This window comes from Bombina bombina, chromosome 6, assembly GCF_027579735.1.
Source record: "Bombina bombina isolate aBomBom1 chromosome 6, aBomBom1.pri, whole genome shotgun sequence".
NCBI lineage: Eukaryota > Metazoa > Chordata > Amphibia > Anura > Bombinatoridae > Bombina > Bombina bombina.
Genome location: NC_069504.1, coordinates 333387855 through 333404376, shown reverse-complemented (window position 1 = coordinate 333404376; position 16522 = coordinate 333387855). Strand labels below are relative to the sequence as shown.

At 34.3% G+C, this 16522-nt stretch overlaps 1 protein-coding gene across 1 annotated transcript in view; it reads left to right on the top strand.

The window, feature by feature from the left end:
• The window catches only part of TXNRD1 (thioredoxin reductase 1), a 23128-nt gene extending 10015 nt beyond the window's left edge, over window positions 1-13113 (top strand). The window contains exons 9-14 of the mRNA XM_053716962.1: window positions 41-117; window positions 1549-1705; window positions 2944-3051; window positions 4142-4237; window positions 9350-9484; window positions 12197-13113. Of these exons, the coding sequence (XP_053572937.1) occupies window positions 41-117; window positions 1549-1705; window positions 2944-3051; window positions 4142-4237; window positions 9350-9484; window positions 12197-12259 (636 nt within the window). The 3' untranslated portion in view covers window positions 12260-13113. The remainder of the gene's footprint in view (window positions 1-40; window positions 118-1548; window positions 1706-2943; window positions 3052-4141; window positions 4238-9349; window positions 9485-12196) is intronic.
• The last annotated feature ends 3409 nt before the right edge of the window (window positions 13114-16522 follow it).

Below are 16522 nucleotides of genomic sequence, written 5' to 3'. Positions count from 1 at the left end.
TGTACCCATTTCTTAAAAGCTATTGCTAATGTTTTTACAGGTCTTGCTGGCAATTGGAAGAGAAGCATGCACAAGAAAAATTGGCCTTGATATTGTTGGAGTGAAGATCAATGAAAAGTAAGAAATGCTCCATGTATTTGCTAATACTTTTGAAAATCATTGTCAATAAAAGGCCATATTACGAGTAAAAAGTTTTCACGCTAGCGAAACCTAATGCGCACTAACCAGATATTGCGACCGCATTAACGTATTCTCCCCATAGAAGTCAATGGAGAGCACAGAAGAAAAAAACCTAACTATCACTTGCGCGCTAATCCGACAGGAGTTATGAATATTTCACATTCCAATGTTCTTCCCTTACGGAAAAATCTAATTGTTATTGCAAATATATATTTCTATATATGTTTATATATACCTATACCTATATATCTATAACTATAGATATTTAGGTGAACGCATTTACTTTCAACATGTAATACACGCACTATTTTGATGTGCACAAAAAGCCAAAAGAAACCAATATTGCTTGCATGCAAACAATAGTGATCCACTTGTAATCTAGCCCAAATTGTGAAAGAGAGCAACATTGGTAATTGCATTATTTTCCATATAAAACAATAATCATAGCTAATAAAATTGCAATAAAAGAAAGTGAAACATCTATGTCAGAATCTATAAACTACAGCACGTAGGAAAAATGCTTTCTGAGCTCTAAATTATATTGCCGTTGTAAACTTTAAAGGGACATTTAACAATTAATACATTTTATAAACGTAGAATTGAAATGATTCACTACCTCCATCTAGTCATGGGTGTTGCCATGTTGAAATCTATTGTTCACTGTTTTGTAGTGTTGATGTGTTTGGCGTTTGACCATGTGCAGTAACACTCCTTCAGATACCTGCAGTGTAACCACCTTGGTTCCATAATAACAGCACCCATAATTAGAAGGAGGTGCAGGAAATGTATTTAGTGTTTAGTGTCTATTTAATATATGTAATCAAAAATTAATTAAAATTTGCATCAAAGTGTGCTATTACTACTAGCTAGTGCAATTTATTCTTGGCCTAAGTGGATCATAAACTCCTTATTTTCCAACAAATTCTGTAAAACATATCAGAGCTCCCATGGATAAATCCTTTTTTTATGGTGGGATGACTTGAAAGGGGGTGAGCATAAACTATTTGAAGGGTGTGGGGGAGGCGTTTTAGCAGATTGAGCAAGCACTAGATGGTTTGGGTTTTATTGTTCAAGGGCAGGATTTGGCGTATACACACATACCTCACAAATTGTAAGACAATTAGAAGGCTTGGTGAGTTTTGCTGTAATAATTACATCTTTTTTTTACATTTGAAATTAGCAGGATACACATGATTGTGCACTAATAATAATACCATTGAAAAGTAAGAACGAAAGCCAGATTCCAATCAGTGTCAATGTTTTATGCATAAATGTCAAAGCTGATGAACAAGAGCAAACTGTATCATATTAATATGAAGACGCAAGGCTATCAAATAATGTTGTATTCTTTATTCTTTTATTTTTCAGAACTGGAAAAATCCCAGTCAATGATGAAGAGCAAACTAATGTACCTTATATTTATGCCATTGGTGATGTGTTAGAGGACAAATTAGAGCTCACACCAGTTGCCATCCAAGCAGGTCGGCTCTTGGCTAAAAGATTATATGGTCACTCAAATTTAAAGGTCAGTTAATTTATTAAAAAAATAGTTTAGATCTTTCTGAATTATACTGTGCAGAATGTTGCTTCGTGCACTCTTAGTACATAGGGATTTAAAAGGACGTTTAATTTTTAGAGAATACGGAGACTGCTGATATATTAAATATTAAAAACAACAACAATTCACACCATCGCACAAACGCGTTTCGGCCGAGTAGCGGCCTTTCTCAATGTGCTTTTTAAAATTGTCCATTTTAAAAAGCACATTGAGAAAGGCCGCTACTCGGCCGAAACGCGTTTGTGTGAGGGTGTGAATGGTTGTTGTTTTTAATATTTAATATATCAGCAGTCTCCGTATTCTCTAGCTTGCGGCTACCTTAGGAACTCAGTGTCCTTGGCCATCCCTGTCACCTGAAGCCGGGGTATCCTGATACAGGCCAGGAATACAGGGGGGTGGTTGCACTGTGCTTTCCTTTCCTTCTATAGTGCGCCACATTATTTGGTCTTTGGGAGACTTTATCTAATATATTAGGATTAATTTACTGGTGGTTATATTGATTACATTTTAATAAGTGTACAATAAAATTTAAGTTTTTAAATTAGCTTAACTTTATAGTTGAATTATCTTTCAACAGTATTACAATACGTATTGGAATGAGTGCTATTTAACCCTTTCTTGTCCTACTTCCCCTTTCCATTTAAGATACTATATATAGTTTAAGGGTGAGCACCAGGGATTTCTTAATCCTTCAATTTCTACATATATCACTGTCACAGTGCCAATTTATTTCTGTTTCTTTAAATAATTTGTAACTATATCAGAGAAGTATTAATAATAATTAAAATAATCTTAATTTACCCAATTTCATGTGGCACTACTTTATATTTACCTTTGTCATGTGGCACTGCTTCATTTGTCATTGTATTGTTTGAGACAATTTAATGTATATGTACAACGCAAACACAATATTTCAATTGACACTTTAGTGGGAAAATCAAAATATCTGTTTTGTTATAGCACTTTTTATTAAACAATTTCTTTGTTTTACTATGTGTTTAACCTCTGGAATGGTTGTTCCCCTGTACAATTCCAAATGAGGACATTGCAGGTTAGCAAATGTGTAATCCTAGTCTTAATTCAGTGTTTGTATCCTCATATGGAACAGACTAGGGATTAGGATTGTACTCATAATTTACATTTTTACTTATTTCCCCTGTAGACTTAATTGTAGTAATAATCTTTATCTTTTGTTACTTCAATAGTGCGACTATGTGAATGTCCCAACAACAGTGTTTACGCCTTTGGAATATGGTGCCTGTGGCCTATCAGAAGCGGATGCCATAAGGATATATGGAGAGGAAAATATAGAGGTACAATATGTTCTGTATTGATTGTATAGCACTTGTAGTGTTTCTGTGGAAAACTACTAAAACTGTTAATAAACTTTTCAAATGGAATATAATCAACCCATAGATTGGATTTCATCTGAAGATAGCTTTACATTTATTTATCATACACTAAAACAGATTTACTAATCACACTGCCCCTTTAAAGCATTAAAGGGACATTAAACACTTTGAGATGGTAGTATAAAATGATAAATCATATATAAATAAAACTTTGCAACACATTTTCATTATTTTTTTTTGTCCCCTTTTCCTGTATTTCCATTCTGATTGTGAGCTTTTTCAGTTTCTGTTAGAAATGGAAGTGCAGAACACATGACAGCTCCCATTGTTTTATAGACACTATGGGGTAGCTGTAGCGGATCAAGTCCGCCGATATCACTAAATGCCGACAGCATATGCTGTCGGCATTTAACATTGCACAAGCATTTCTGGTGAAATACTTCTGCAATGCTGCCCCCTGCATATTTGCGGCCAGGGGGTGTCAATCATCCCGATCGTATCCGATTGGGATGATTGCTGTCCGTCACCTCAGAGGTGGCGGATGAGTTAAGGAGCAGTGGTCTTACGACTGTTGCTTCTTAACTATTGTTTCTGGCGAGCCTGAAGTCTCGCGCGGAAACAGCTGCATTCGCAGCTTAATAAATCTAGCCCGAAAACTTTACACTTACTTTGTCAATATTTAAACAGCTAATGAAACTTAAAAAAATACATCTACTTGTTATTCTCAGACTAATCTTTCTTTGGATGTATCATTTTATCTAGCATTTATTAAGTGATTAGTGTCCATTTATTATCCTGTTTTCATCAGTGTTATTATTATAATACAAGAGTAACGATACACAGTGGCAATGATCCATGGTAAAAAAATGAATACTGACATAAATAAAGAAAATACATTCATAGAAGGAAGAGGAGGGATCTTACAATTTAGAGGCTTCATATTTAGTCACACTGGGAAGTACTTAAATTTATTTTGTTATATTTTGTTTATTGATGTCTCATATATAAAGAATCATTAAAAAAAATAATTTTATATTATCTCTTTTTTCAGGTATATCACAGCTATTTCTGGCCCCTAGAATGGACTGTTCCAGCAAGGGACAACAATAAATGCTACGCAAAACTAATCTGCAATATTAAGGATGATGTAAGTAGGAAACCCCCGTCCAAATGTATCTTTTGAAATAAAACCATTTTAAAATGTTCCAGATGATCAAATAGTTTGTTGTATAAAATCTCTAACCACAATAAATATAGCACTTATGTTAGATGCTATATAAAATGTATTTTTACTGTACATTTTCTTTTTGATTATATGTATAGGCTAAGGATTTATTACTGCTGCAGTGGTTTAATATTACTTCTCATTAAATGTATTTTATTGAATGATTAAAATTTGCTTTATGTACCTAAAAGGTTGTAGACAACCCCAATAAGAGGCTAATTAACCTTCTTTTTATGAAAGTCCTTAAAAAATTAACTAACAATACAGCCCAAAGAATTGGTAGTAAAATTTTATACTTCCATGTTCATAAAACTATATATTTAAGCAATCAATGCCAATCCATGTTTTAACTACAAATACTCCATATTAAATTTTGAGTTAATTATTTCATGAACTTACTCATTTTAGCAGTCTTGGAAACAAGAGGTGAATACAGGGAATAACAATAAACAATTTAATATGAGAGATATGAGTTTACTTAAATCTCATGCCCCTTCCAGCAGGTAAGGCAACTTCAGTTTCAGGGTACCCCTACTTGAGCAAAGGTGGATTCATTAAAACAACTTACTAAACATAGTACATCCTCTGTACCCAAGTAGATAAATTACAATTAAGTTCTGCTTTGCTCTAACACCGTTTCACAGGCCAATTTCTTTGTGTTTGTGATAGGAGATGGTTTATAGGAATGTTGTATATAGAGACTGTTCTGTCTTTGCAGACCGGTAACTGATCACAGGTTAAATTATTGTCAGCCATTGAACCTTGCTGATTGGAGACAGGATCAGTTAAATATCAGGAGTTTAATACAGTAGACTCTGTTATCCGGAACTCAAGCAACCGGCACTCTCAAGTAACCGGGGGGGAAAAAGGAAACATGTTAGAGCATAAATGTGCTCTATAACAAACAAACAGTCTGCATCTCTTGAAACAGCAGGAGCTGCGGTAGATAGACCAATAGACAGGCACAGTAATTGATGTCTCAGGACTCTTTTCTGCTACACTAACCCTTCCCAGCCGTATTGTACACACTCAATACCTCTCCAGTGGCCAGTCTTCTACTAAACGCTTGTACTGCCTGTCTAATGAGAAACCTTTCTGGTTGGTAGCGTGTTTCCTGTTGAAGTCCTCCTCAGAGTGATGATACGTCCTGTCGTCACTTTGTGTCTAGTATGTGCCTCTACCTCTCCACAACCAGCACTTATCCAGAATCTACCAATCCCCATGGGTGCCGGTTAATTGAGAGTTTACTGTACTGCTTTTGACCATCTCTTTTAGCTGTAGCATTTTACAAGTTCCAGTGATATATTGTCACTTTGATTATCAGCTCAAACCGGCTGTGGCTCTGTATCTGGGAAGCACAATATTGGGCTGTCATCAGGTGGCACTCTCAGCTTGCAGGCTATAAGAGTCACATGTGTAGTTACTCAGACACAGTTTGTCACATCTGCTACAGCTACTTAGGGACACTTATGTAGTAAGGTTAGAAGTAAGTATGTGAGAGAGTGAGCGCTAGAAGCTAAAAAGGCATGGATAGAGTGCAAGTGGTTTAAAATGTAGTACAATTGTAGTAAGGTTAGGGTTATGACGTCCATAGGAATATGTAACAAAATAAATAAAGTATATTGCAATTTTTTTCTACAAATAATAACATTTTGGGCTAGATTCAATTGGAGCATTATAGGTATCACCGGTAAGTTATCTTGTGCTTGGCCTTGCACAAAGAATAACAATCTAGTATTACAAGTGGATGGTTAAAAAAGGTTCAAAAGAGTCTTAAAGGGATAGGAAACTCACATTGTTTTCTTTCATGATTCAGTTAGAGAATAAACTTTAAAAACGTTAGTAATTTACTCCTATTATCACATTTTCTTTAATCTCATGTTATTCTTTGAAGAGATATCCAGATAGGTAGTATGCACGTCTGGATCATGGCAGGAAATAGTGCTGCCATCTAGTGTTCTTGCTAATGTATAACACTGTTGCAAAACTGCTGCCATAGAGTGCTGCAAACATGTGCTTTTCAACAAAGGTTAACAAGAGAATGTGATGATAGAAGTAAATTGGAAAGTTTTTTAAAATTGTATATTCTGAATCTGAAAATGTATTTCATGCAATGCAAGCTAAAGGGATGTAAAACGGAATTTAAATACACATCTGTATATTTCACATGCAGCTGGAATACTTTCTTAATTTGCTAAATGCTACTGTTAAGTTATCAGCGGTACAATGATAAATTGTAACATCTACTACTTGTTTATGTGCAGAGTCCTGTGCACACTGGAAGTTATTGTTCCACGTGCCAGAATGCTGTGCATTTAAAACAGAACTTTTATGTGATATATTTATTTTTTATGAAGAATGTAGCAGTGTTGACTTTGCAATAGATTATCATGTTTTTATTACTCAAATAGAGACAAATGGCTACATTAATTAAAAGGGAAATGTTTCTATTGAGTAGGAAAAAAACACTCCAGCTCCACATTGGGTTATAATCATTTACACTATGTAATTCTTGTGGATTCTATTTACCAAAATCCAATATTTACCTTCAAAAAAGAGAATTTAGATCTATTTATACTCTCATGCAAGTGTGTTTTCCAGAATGTTTATAGACCTCCTGGTCAGTTCTCGTCTGAAGAAGCAAACCACAAAGATTTTGTAAAAAATAACGTACATATAAAGCATTTAAAGATACACTGAGCTAGTGGCTGTTCTAATATTACTTGTATCCAGGAAGGCAGTGATCTACGTCTTTTTGTTAATGAGGACAAAAACCTCAGAATCTACATTCAAAAAACATATCTCAGATAATAATGTCCAAGGACTTAGTATATTATTTAAGTTCTGTGCACTGAAAGATATAGGGCTAGATTACAAGTGGCGCGGTATTGTTAGTGTGGGTGGCAATAAGCAATATCGTGGCTGCGCTGACTTGCACGCGTATTACAGATTGAAAGTAAATGCGTTCACTTGTGCGCAAACTAAATTTGAGCATTAGGTTAGCGTAATATATGTATATATATGTCTAAATATGTGTATGGGTGTATGTGTGTGTGTATGTGTGTGTATATATATATATATATATATATATACATACACACATAGAGACATATATTTACACTTTGGAGCCCTTTCCATTCAAATACATTTAAACATAAAAAAACAACATTTTAAAATCATTTTTAATATTTTATATTGTGTTCCAAGGTGTATTTACTGTAAATATTTTACATTTTAATGTTCTTCACATAAAAGAAAATGTTCTTTATATTTTTTAAATATGTATACTGTATATTTATCTATATGTGTGTATATTCCTATAGATATATATAGGTATAAATATATGTTTTGAACTTTTTATATATATAGATATATATATATATATATATACAGTATATATATATATATATATGTGTGTGTGTGTGTGTGTGTGTGTGTGTATTTAAAAATAAAAAGAACATTTTCTTGTATGTGAAGAACATTGGGATGTAAAACATTCAAGTCCTGAAGTTAGCACTTGTAATCTGGCCCATAATAAATAGTGCATTAAATTTCACAATTACAAAAATATATAGCTTAATAAATTGGCAATAAAACACGTCCTATGCAAATTAGATATTATCCATATAATAGTTAGAGCTAAATATAATCTGTTACTAACCAAATACAACATTTATTATCATAAGAACAGACAATAGATTTTCATTTTCACTGTTGTCATAAAAGGAGGAGTCTACAACTCCCTATGGAGTTTAAAGGGACAGTCTACCATAGAATTGTTATTGTTTTAAAAGATAGATAATCCCTTTATTACCCATTCCCCAATTTTGCATAATCAACACAGTTATATTAATGTACTTTTTACCTCTGTGATTACCTTGTATCTAGGAACCTTCTTCCAGCCCCCTGATCACATGACTGTGACTGTTTATTATCTATTGTCTTAAATTTAGCATTGTATTGTGCTAGATCTTAAATAACCCCCTGTGCCTGAACACAGTGTTATCTATATGGCCCACGTGTACTTTCTGTCTCTTTGTGTTGAAGAGATTTAAAAAGCCTGTGATAAGAGGCAGCCCTCAAAGGCTTAGAAATTAGTATATGAGCCTACCTAGGTTTAGTTTAAACTAAGAATACCAAGAGAAAAAAGCAAATTTGATGATAAAAGTAAATTAGAAAGTTGATTAAATTTACAAGTCCTATCTGAATAATGAAAGTTTAATTTATACTAGACTGTCCCTTTAAGAGATAGGAACTAATAACATTCCTAGTAAAGTAAGGCAGTTTACTAAAGATATATATGTGCTGGAATTTGAATAGCACAATTGCTAATCCATCATGTTCAGTACCTATTGCAGTTTCATTTTAAACTAGACATCAATGATATAAACTGCAAAGTCAAGTAAGGAGACAGGGAAATCAAATTAACATTCTCCTTGGAAGCTGGCACTGACCTTGCAAGACTCACCTGTGTTTTTCTTTGCATGGTAATGCAGCAGGTCATAATCATAAAAATGATAAATGTCAGCCAGGGCTACAGCATCAATTCTACTAACCTGACTTCTGAAGGCTGCAGACTTTGAAAAAAATGGCTGACTTATCTGCTGCATGCCCACAGTAATTACTGATATAGACTGGTCAAGTTGCAGATTAAGATTATTTTAGACTATCAGATACAATCTGACATAATCTGTTTCATTCATATCTGTCTTACTCAGTGTGAGTCCTCATTTGCATATAATTTCCCAAAATTGTGATTATTGAAAGTGAATGTAAATAAGATTCCATTAATAATATGCATCATTTCATTTTATGTGTTGCTTTTTATTCTATTTAAAACAATAGTACAGGATTGAAGTAGACTATCAATGGTTTATGTATACCAGTTTTGTAAAAAATAAATTACTGCAATTGATTAGGACCTAAACAAACCCTCATATTTCTTTCTTATATAGAGCTTTTGAATTCATAAGACATAAAATGGCTGAACTGTGGCAAATTTACCTCCTAACATAGGTCTTTCTTGGTTTTTAGGAAAGAGTTGTAGGTATTCATGTACTATCACCAAATGCTGGAGAAATCACCCAGGGATTTGCAGCGGCAATGAAATGTGGGATCACTAAAGAGCAGTTGGATTGCACAATTGGAATCCATCCTGTCTGTGCTGAGGTATAGTACAAATACCATGTCCACTACTCACATGGTCATACCACTCTGAATGTTCCACTTTATTCAACCGACCAATCATCTATTAATCTGCTTCTTACCTCTGCTCCCAAACGCAACAAAGGTTTAATTCATTTAAAAATATCAGTGTAAAACAGCACCAACACAAAACTACACAGAGACTAGATATTCAGCAGCCGTAGAGAGCATAAGAGATAAATATGGTCATAGCTGGTTGGAGTAGGTGGTGTCATTGGGGTTTTGTCAAATTTCTTAATTTCTTGTAAGAGATACTATTAAGTGTGTTAAATTTGCATAACCATCATTTGGTAACAACATTTTCATCCATATTATACTATTTAAAATAAAACAGGATTGTAAAAGAGTGCAAATTTGTATTTTTTTGTATATTATGGTTTGAATTATAATATTGAGTGTAGAGGGAAATGCCTTGAATATACATCATTCATGTGCAGCAGAAGCTCAGTAATACGACAGACCAGGTCTGCAATCAAGAAATTCTCTGCTTTTTTTTTTAACCATTATTACACTTTGTTTATTTGCATTCACTTATTCCATAGGGTCAGAACAAACTTTTACTATGTTGGTTTGTAAAACAAATACTAAGTTTTGAATTAGGGCCTGATATTTAAAAGCTCACAGGCATGGAGAGAAATCATGCAAAATTTTTGGGATTTTTTTAAGACCTTATATTGTAATGTAGGTGTCTCTCCTTCACATCAATAACCCTTCATAGTGAGATAAACATCTTTCAAATTAAAATTAGCGTTTCTTACATTTAGGGGCTCTCCATACAGACGAGATGTCTTAGATCATCTCACCTAAGCGGAGAGCTTTTGAATATCAGGCCCTGAGTCTCAAGTATAATCTAAATTTTGTAATATCCAGGAATAATATACCCAATGTGGTTTATGTAGTAATGGACGTCTTGATTATTTTTGAAAGATTAGTCAAAATGTAAATAAAGGGAATAAATTGTCCTTATCTGACTGATGACACAAAAGTAGTCAAACAACTCATTTTTTTTCTGCTGCCAGAGATGGTTGTGCTGTAAAGGGCTAAAAAAAAGACACATCAAAGATCAAACATGTTTAGTGAATAGCGTTTACGTTAAAGCTGCGTATTGATGTTACCACAATAGATTCTCTTTGATGCAGCTAATTACACCTTTGAACAACCCTAGACAAACATATTTTGATATTTGTATTATTATTCTTGTGCAATTCTTTTGTTGTCCAATTTACAATAGGATGTATTACACCCTGTATGCCTGTGTATCTCTAAGTTTGGGATGTTGCCACATTTTATTTTACTGATCCATTTCTTAGAGAAAAGTGTGCATTACAGCACCAGAACACTGAATCATCCCTGAGATTTATAAACTCTAATCTATGGTTTTATACATAGGTCATTACCACAAAATTATAGGAAATGTCATTTAGTTTTCATTTCTGTTTGATATGGAATAGACAAAGGGACATTAAAGTCAAATTAAACATTCATGATTCAGAAAGCGCTTGTTGTTTTAAACAACTTTTCAATTTACTTTTATTATCAAATTTGCTTTGTTCTCTTGTTAGGCTTTATTGAAACATAAACCTAGACAGGCTGATTGGAGCTTAGGAGAGTGCATGTGTCTTTTGCAGTCTACGGCAGCAGTATTTGTTACATTGTAATGCACTGTAATAAGCAATGTTGCAAACACAGCTGTCAAATAGCTATAGACACGTGCACGCTCCTGAGCTAACCTAGGCTTACTCTTTAGCAAAGGATAACAAGAACACTAGGCAAAATTCATAATAGAAGTAAATATGTAAATTGTTTAAAATGTCATACTCTACTGTATACAGTCAATTTAAAGGGATATTCCAGCCAAAATTGTAAACCACATGGGTGCATTCCGGTATTGAACAGAAGCATTTTTGTACTATACATGCGTTAGCTAAAATGCTTCTAATTAAAGCTATAGCTGTTTTAAAAGTGTATTTAAGTATGCAACGTGCATTAGCATTTTAAACACAGCACTTGCTCATAGAGCCTAAGGTGCATGTGCCATCTGGTAATGACTCAATTTGTTAATTGCTGACCTAATAAAAGCCCACTGATGATCTGAGCATCTGCAATATTTAGAATGTAGGTGAAGTGACAATATCTAGCTATGCTTCACATGCACAGAGAAAAATGTTAACACTAAAACAGTGATAACTTTTACTAGAAACATTTTTGCCAATACATGTGTGTATATATATATATATATATATATATATATATATATATATATATTTCTACTCAAATATGTAATTAATATATTTCTACTCAAATATGTAATTAATCTATGATGTGCATTTAAATTTTGACCGGAATGTCCCTTTAAGTTTAATTTTGACTTTATAATCCCTTTACAGATTTTATAATTTTATAAGTAACACTTGTGTTTAGCTCTAAATAGACCGTATCCAACCAGAAATTTAAAATAATATGCAATAACATGTAGAGGGAACATAGAAATCCATGTATTTCTAAAGTAACGCTCACAACTAAATCTGAGCAGTCCATAGAGGATGAAGGACCATCAGCTACTGTAGGTTGCTGTCACTCTGTAATGTAGACATTTTTCTTTGTTCATTGTTTTTATTGTTCCATAAAAGCTAATACTCTTCTATATAATAAATATCCACATTTCTTATTTTTCAGATATTCACCACTCTTACTGTAACAAAGCGTTCTGGTGGCTCCATCCTTCAGTCTGGATGCTGAGGTTAAATCCCGCTGCTTTGTTGTAGTTGCCACTCACTATGGACTAGAGCGAGAAGCAAGACCAATGTGGCTGTCATGAAGATGAATCTGCATCATAATGCAGGGAGTCACATTTGCTTTGAATATGGCAACAAACTAAACAGCGGGAGATGGATGGCATTCAATTAAACTGACCCAAGGCTGCATTTTTGGTGCTTAAATGAAGTCACTGCCCAAAGCCAAATCTGGTGGGCTGTGACTGACAACCTGCAAGCTCAGTTTAAGGACACTGTATAAGGAACAAGTTTTCTTTACTGTAAATTACGTTACAATATTATTAGATTACAGTTGTGTGCTATAGATAAACTGTTGATCTTTTTTTATGCTGTGAATGAGGATATTCAGAAGTTGTGCAATAGATATATTAATTCTAGCCTATTATTTATAAGACATACTTTAAATATTTTATGAAACTTAAATTCAATGAGAAATATTTTATATTTCCAGAGAACAGATATGTAATGATCTGCATCCCTTCTGTAAGTCGCCTTCGGACGGAATGCATTATGTAATGTTAAATTGAGTTTTTATACAAAACAACATCCGGTTTTGTCTACATTAAATGATTTGCTATCAAAGAGTTGCAGACCGGCACAGACAGAAATAGATTGTGTTAAATGCACTGCAGTCTGGTTACAGAAAGTTTTTGACTTTTTGAGAAGATTTGCATCTTTGTCCTGATAGTACTACATCATTCACAAAGAAATTTAGAAATCTCAAACCTCTGCTTGGAAATTGTACAGTATAGATAGAATTTGTTACTTTTTTTTTACATAAATTGTGTTTTAGAATAAAATGTTAACTTTGAAAGTCAACTGCTTTGTATTTTGTTTCTAAATCTAATAAAAAACAAAACCCACAAGGTTAATAGATGGCTCCGTTCCCCAGCTGCTAAAAGGTATTGCAGAACGCTACATAGTGAGGGCATGAACTCCATTACATCTATGCTCTTATCTACATTATAGCTTTTAGCTATTTGATTCCCTTTAGTTAAAGATCTGTGCTCACTATCCATGGGACGCAGTGAAATGAGAATCAGGCAGTTTTAGACGCTGACAAAGTTCATTCTATTTATGAAGTTAAAGACTGTGACATTGTGCTTTGTTTTTTAGATTCCCATAAGATAACTGATGAAAAATAAAAACCCATATGTAGTCAATAATACTAGCTAGATGGTTCAGTGGCACATGTGTAGTGTTCTTCTAGATAATAAGCTAACAAAGTACCACATAAAGATTTGCAGCTTATTTATATTGCACAGAGCACTTGCAAAAGAAACTGCAATGCCCTGTCCTGTTCAATGTTGGGGGAAATGGTTAATTTGGTGAAATCAGCTCAGTGTTCCAAATCACTTATAAATATTATATTTCTATTTTCATTGTGAAACTACTAAAACAATGTTTGGATTCATATATCAGGAGACAGCCAGTCCTCATTCTCACTATCTGTTAGAACAACTGCAGCCCTGTAAGCAAGCAGCTCTGAATTATGCAACAGTTCCCCTAAGAGGACAGGCCCTGTAGTTTCCCTGTCGTTATGCTTCTGGAGACACAAATAAGGAGGCAGGAAATATAATACCTGATACAAAGTTATAGGTGAAAAATCATGCAAACTGCCAAAATGGAGCTGCTACACAAAAAAAAGTAAAAAACAAAACGTTATTTACCCTAACTGCAATAGCCACCCCCCAACTACAATTAACCTTAAGGGGTCAATTTAACAAATGTCGGTTTGCTATAGCGAATCACGTTCGCCCAACATTGCTAAATGCCGACAGCATATGCTGTCGGCATTTAACATTGCACAAGCATTTCTGGTGAAATGCTTGTGCAATGCCGCCCCCTACACATTCGCGGCATTGCCAATTGGCCGCTAGCAGGGGGTGTCAATCATCCTGATCGTATCTGGTTGGGATGATTGCAGTCCATCACCTAAAAGGTAGCAAACAAGTTAAAAAGCTGCTAGTGCTACTTAACTTCAGTTTCCGGTTCGCTGGAAACTTTCGGCGGATTAAGCAGCTTTCAACTTGCCTGGCCATCACAGTCGCCAATACAATTTATTTATTTATAAAATATTTTACCAGGAAGGATACATTGAGATTTCTCTTGTTTGCAAGTATGTCCTTCTTCTCCTTCATTATCTATCTCATTGCATATACACACCAAACATGTATCCATATCCCAACACTTACAACTGCTCAAATAACAAACAAAAGGTCATTCAATAAAAATAAAAAATAACTATCACTTAAAACGGCCTTAACTGTAGTTTGCTGAAGTCTTCTCTCTTCAGTTTATTAATGTAAATGAGAAACAGGTCCTTATTTTGTAATGTAATGCAAAGTCATACTTGTCAGATATTTGAGGATAAGATACCATGGCAGATGCTGGTAAGACAGGGAAGCAGTTAGGTGGTAAAATTAGATAGGTCAGGTCATACACCAGAGATAATCGCAAAGGAGAGTAGATATATTAGCAACCTCAAAGATTGACCAGTTCCTTATTAGCAGGCAAAATGATTATCAGGTCAACTGTAACAGGAGTCAACCTCCTTTATTTCTGGACACTTTTCGGCATCAGGTGGACAGTTTACAAAGATATCTGTGACTCTGAAGAAGTAAAAGAGTTAATGTATGGAGCCGGTGGCAAAGCAAAGTATAGATATATAATATACATCAACCTTAATGCTCGGGATAAGCCCAAGAGTGTTTAAGACCGTTCATGTTTGTACAGGCAAAAGTTCGGCAACGGTCAGGCAATGCGGTACACAGTCGGAATACAAGGACAAGCAAATATCTGCAACTATCAGGAAATAGTAGACAAGGTACAGAATCAGAATCCAAGCTCCCATAGGTGGAGCCAGAGAGCTACGCAAAAACAAAAGACAAGTGTAGCAAGAACTAGCTAGTAACTGAATGTTTAGAGTGGCACACCATCAGAGCAAACAACCCACAAAACCAGAAACCCTGGTTCAACTCCAGGCTGGGACAAGGAGAGCTGAAAACAAGCTATTGTCAGGTTATAAGGGGTCAGGTAGAGAGGACAAAGCCAAGGTATTGTTTCCAGATACAAATACAAGATCACAGACAAAGGAAAGCTCAAAGAAAGAAAAGCAGATCCAGAATTAAATCATAATAACTGCACCATTTAAAAATGACAATCAATAGGTGGAGTCACAGTGCCATTTACTATCAACACTACACAGAATATTGTGTTGCATCACTATTGTGAGTAATTAATCTGATTAACCAAGTTCATTATTCACCTTTATGCTTCTATTGTTTTTTTGGATGTGCCTTTTGTAATATGCAAACCAGATGTTTTTGTAACATTCATACCTCAATAAAAAAATATTTAAAAATAAATAAATCACAGGTTGTTGAAATATGAAGCCCCTGAGGTGGGTTTAGTGGCCTCTTTACGTAACTGCAAAATTTACATAAAGTATAATTATCATTAAAGGGATATGAAACCCAAAACATTTTTCAAGATTCCGATAGAGCACGTGATTTTAAATAACATCTACTATAAGGATAAATCCATAAGAAGGGTTAGGATGTTGTAGTACAGGAGAAGAACAAAAGGTATCTTTTAGTTTCTGGAAAGCTCGACAAGTAGATTCAGACCAATCTCAGTATAGGATCACAAACTAGAAGAGTCTAGGGGGAAGCAGAAGGTCAGGATACCACAGAAGCAAAATCACTAGGCAGAAGAATGGTAAAAAATAAGCAAAAGCCCAGGAAAAATGTAAGGGAAATCACGTGCTTTTAAAGGCATATGAAACCCCCCAAAAATGTATTTTATGATTCAGATAGAGCATGTGATTTTAATCTACTTCTGTTATCAATTTGTCTTTGTACTCTTGGTATCTTTTGCTGAAAAGCACTGATATTCTGGAGCCTTATATGGCAGCTGTTTTTCAAGAATGTTATCCATTTGCAAGATCACTAAATAGCAGCAATGTTTCCTGCCATGTAGTGCTCCAGACACCTACCTATCTCTTCAACAAAGAATATCATGAGAACTAAGCACATTTGATAAATATAATTCAATTGGAAACTTTTTTTATGTTATGCTCTGTCTGAATCACAAAAGAAAATGTTTCATATCCCTTTAAATATTCCATTCTATTATAATAAAATGTTAATGCTTCAAATGTCTAATTTAAAATAAATATTTTGTTAATTTTCAAGTATACCATCTCATTAATAGCAGTGACAAATTG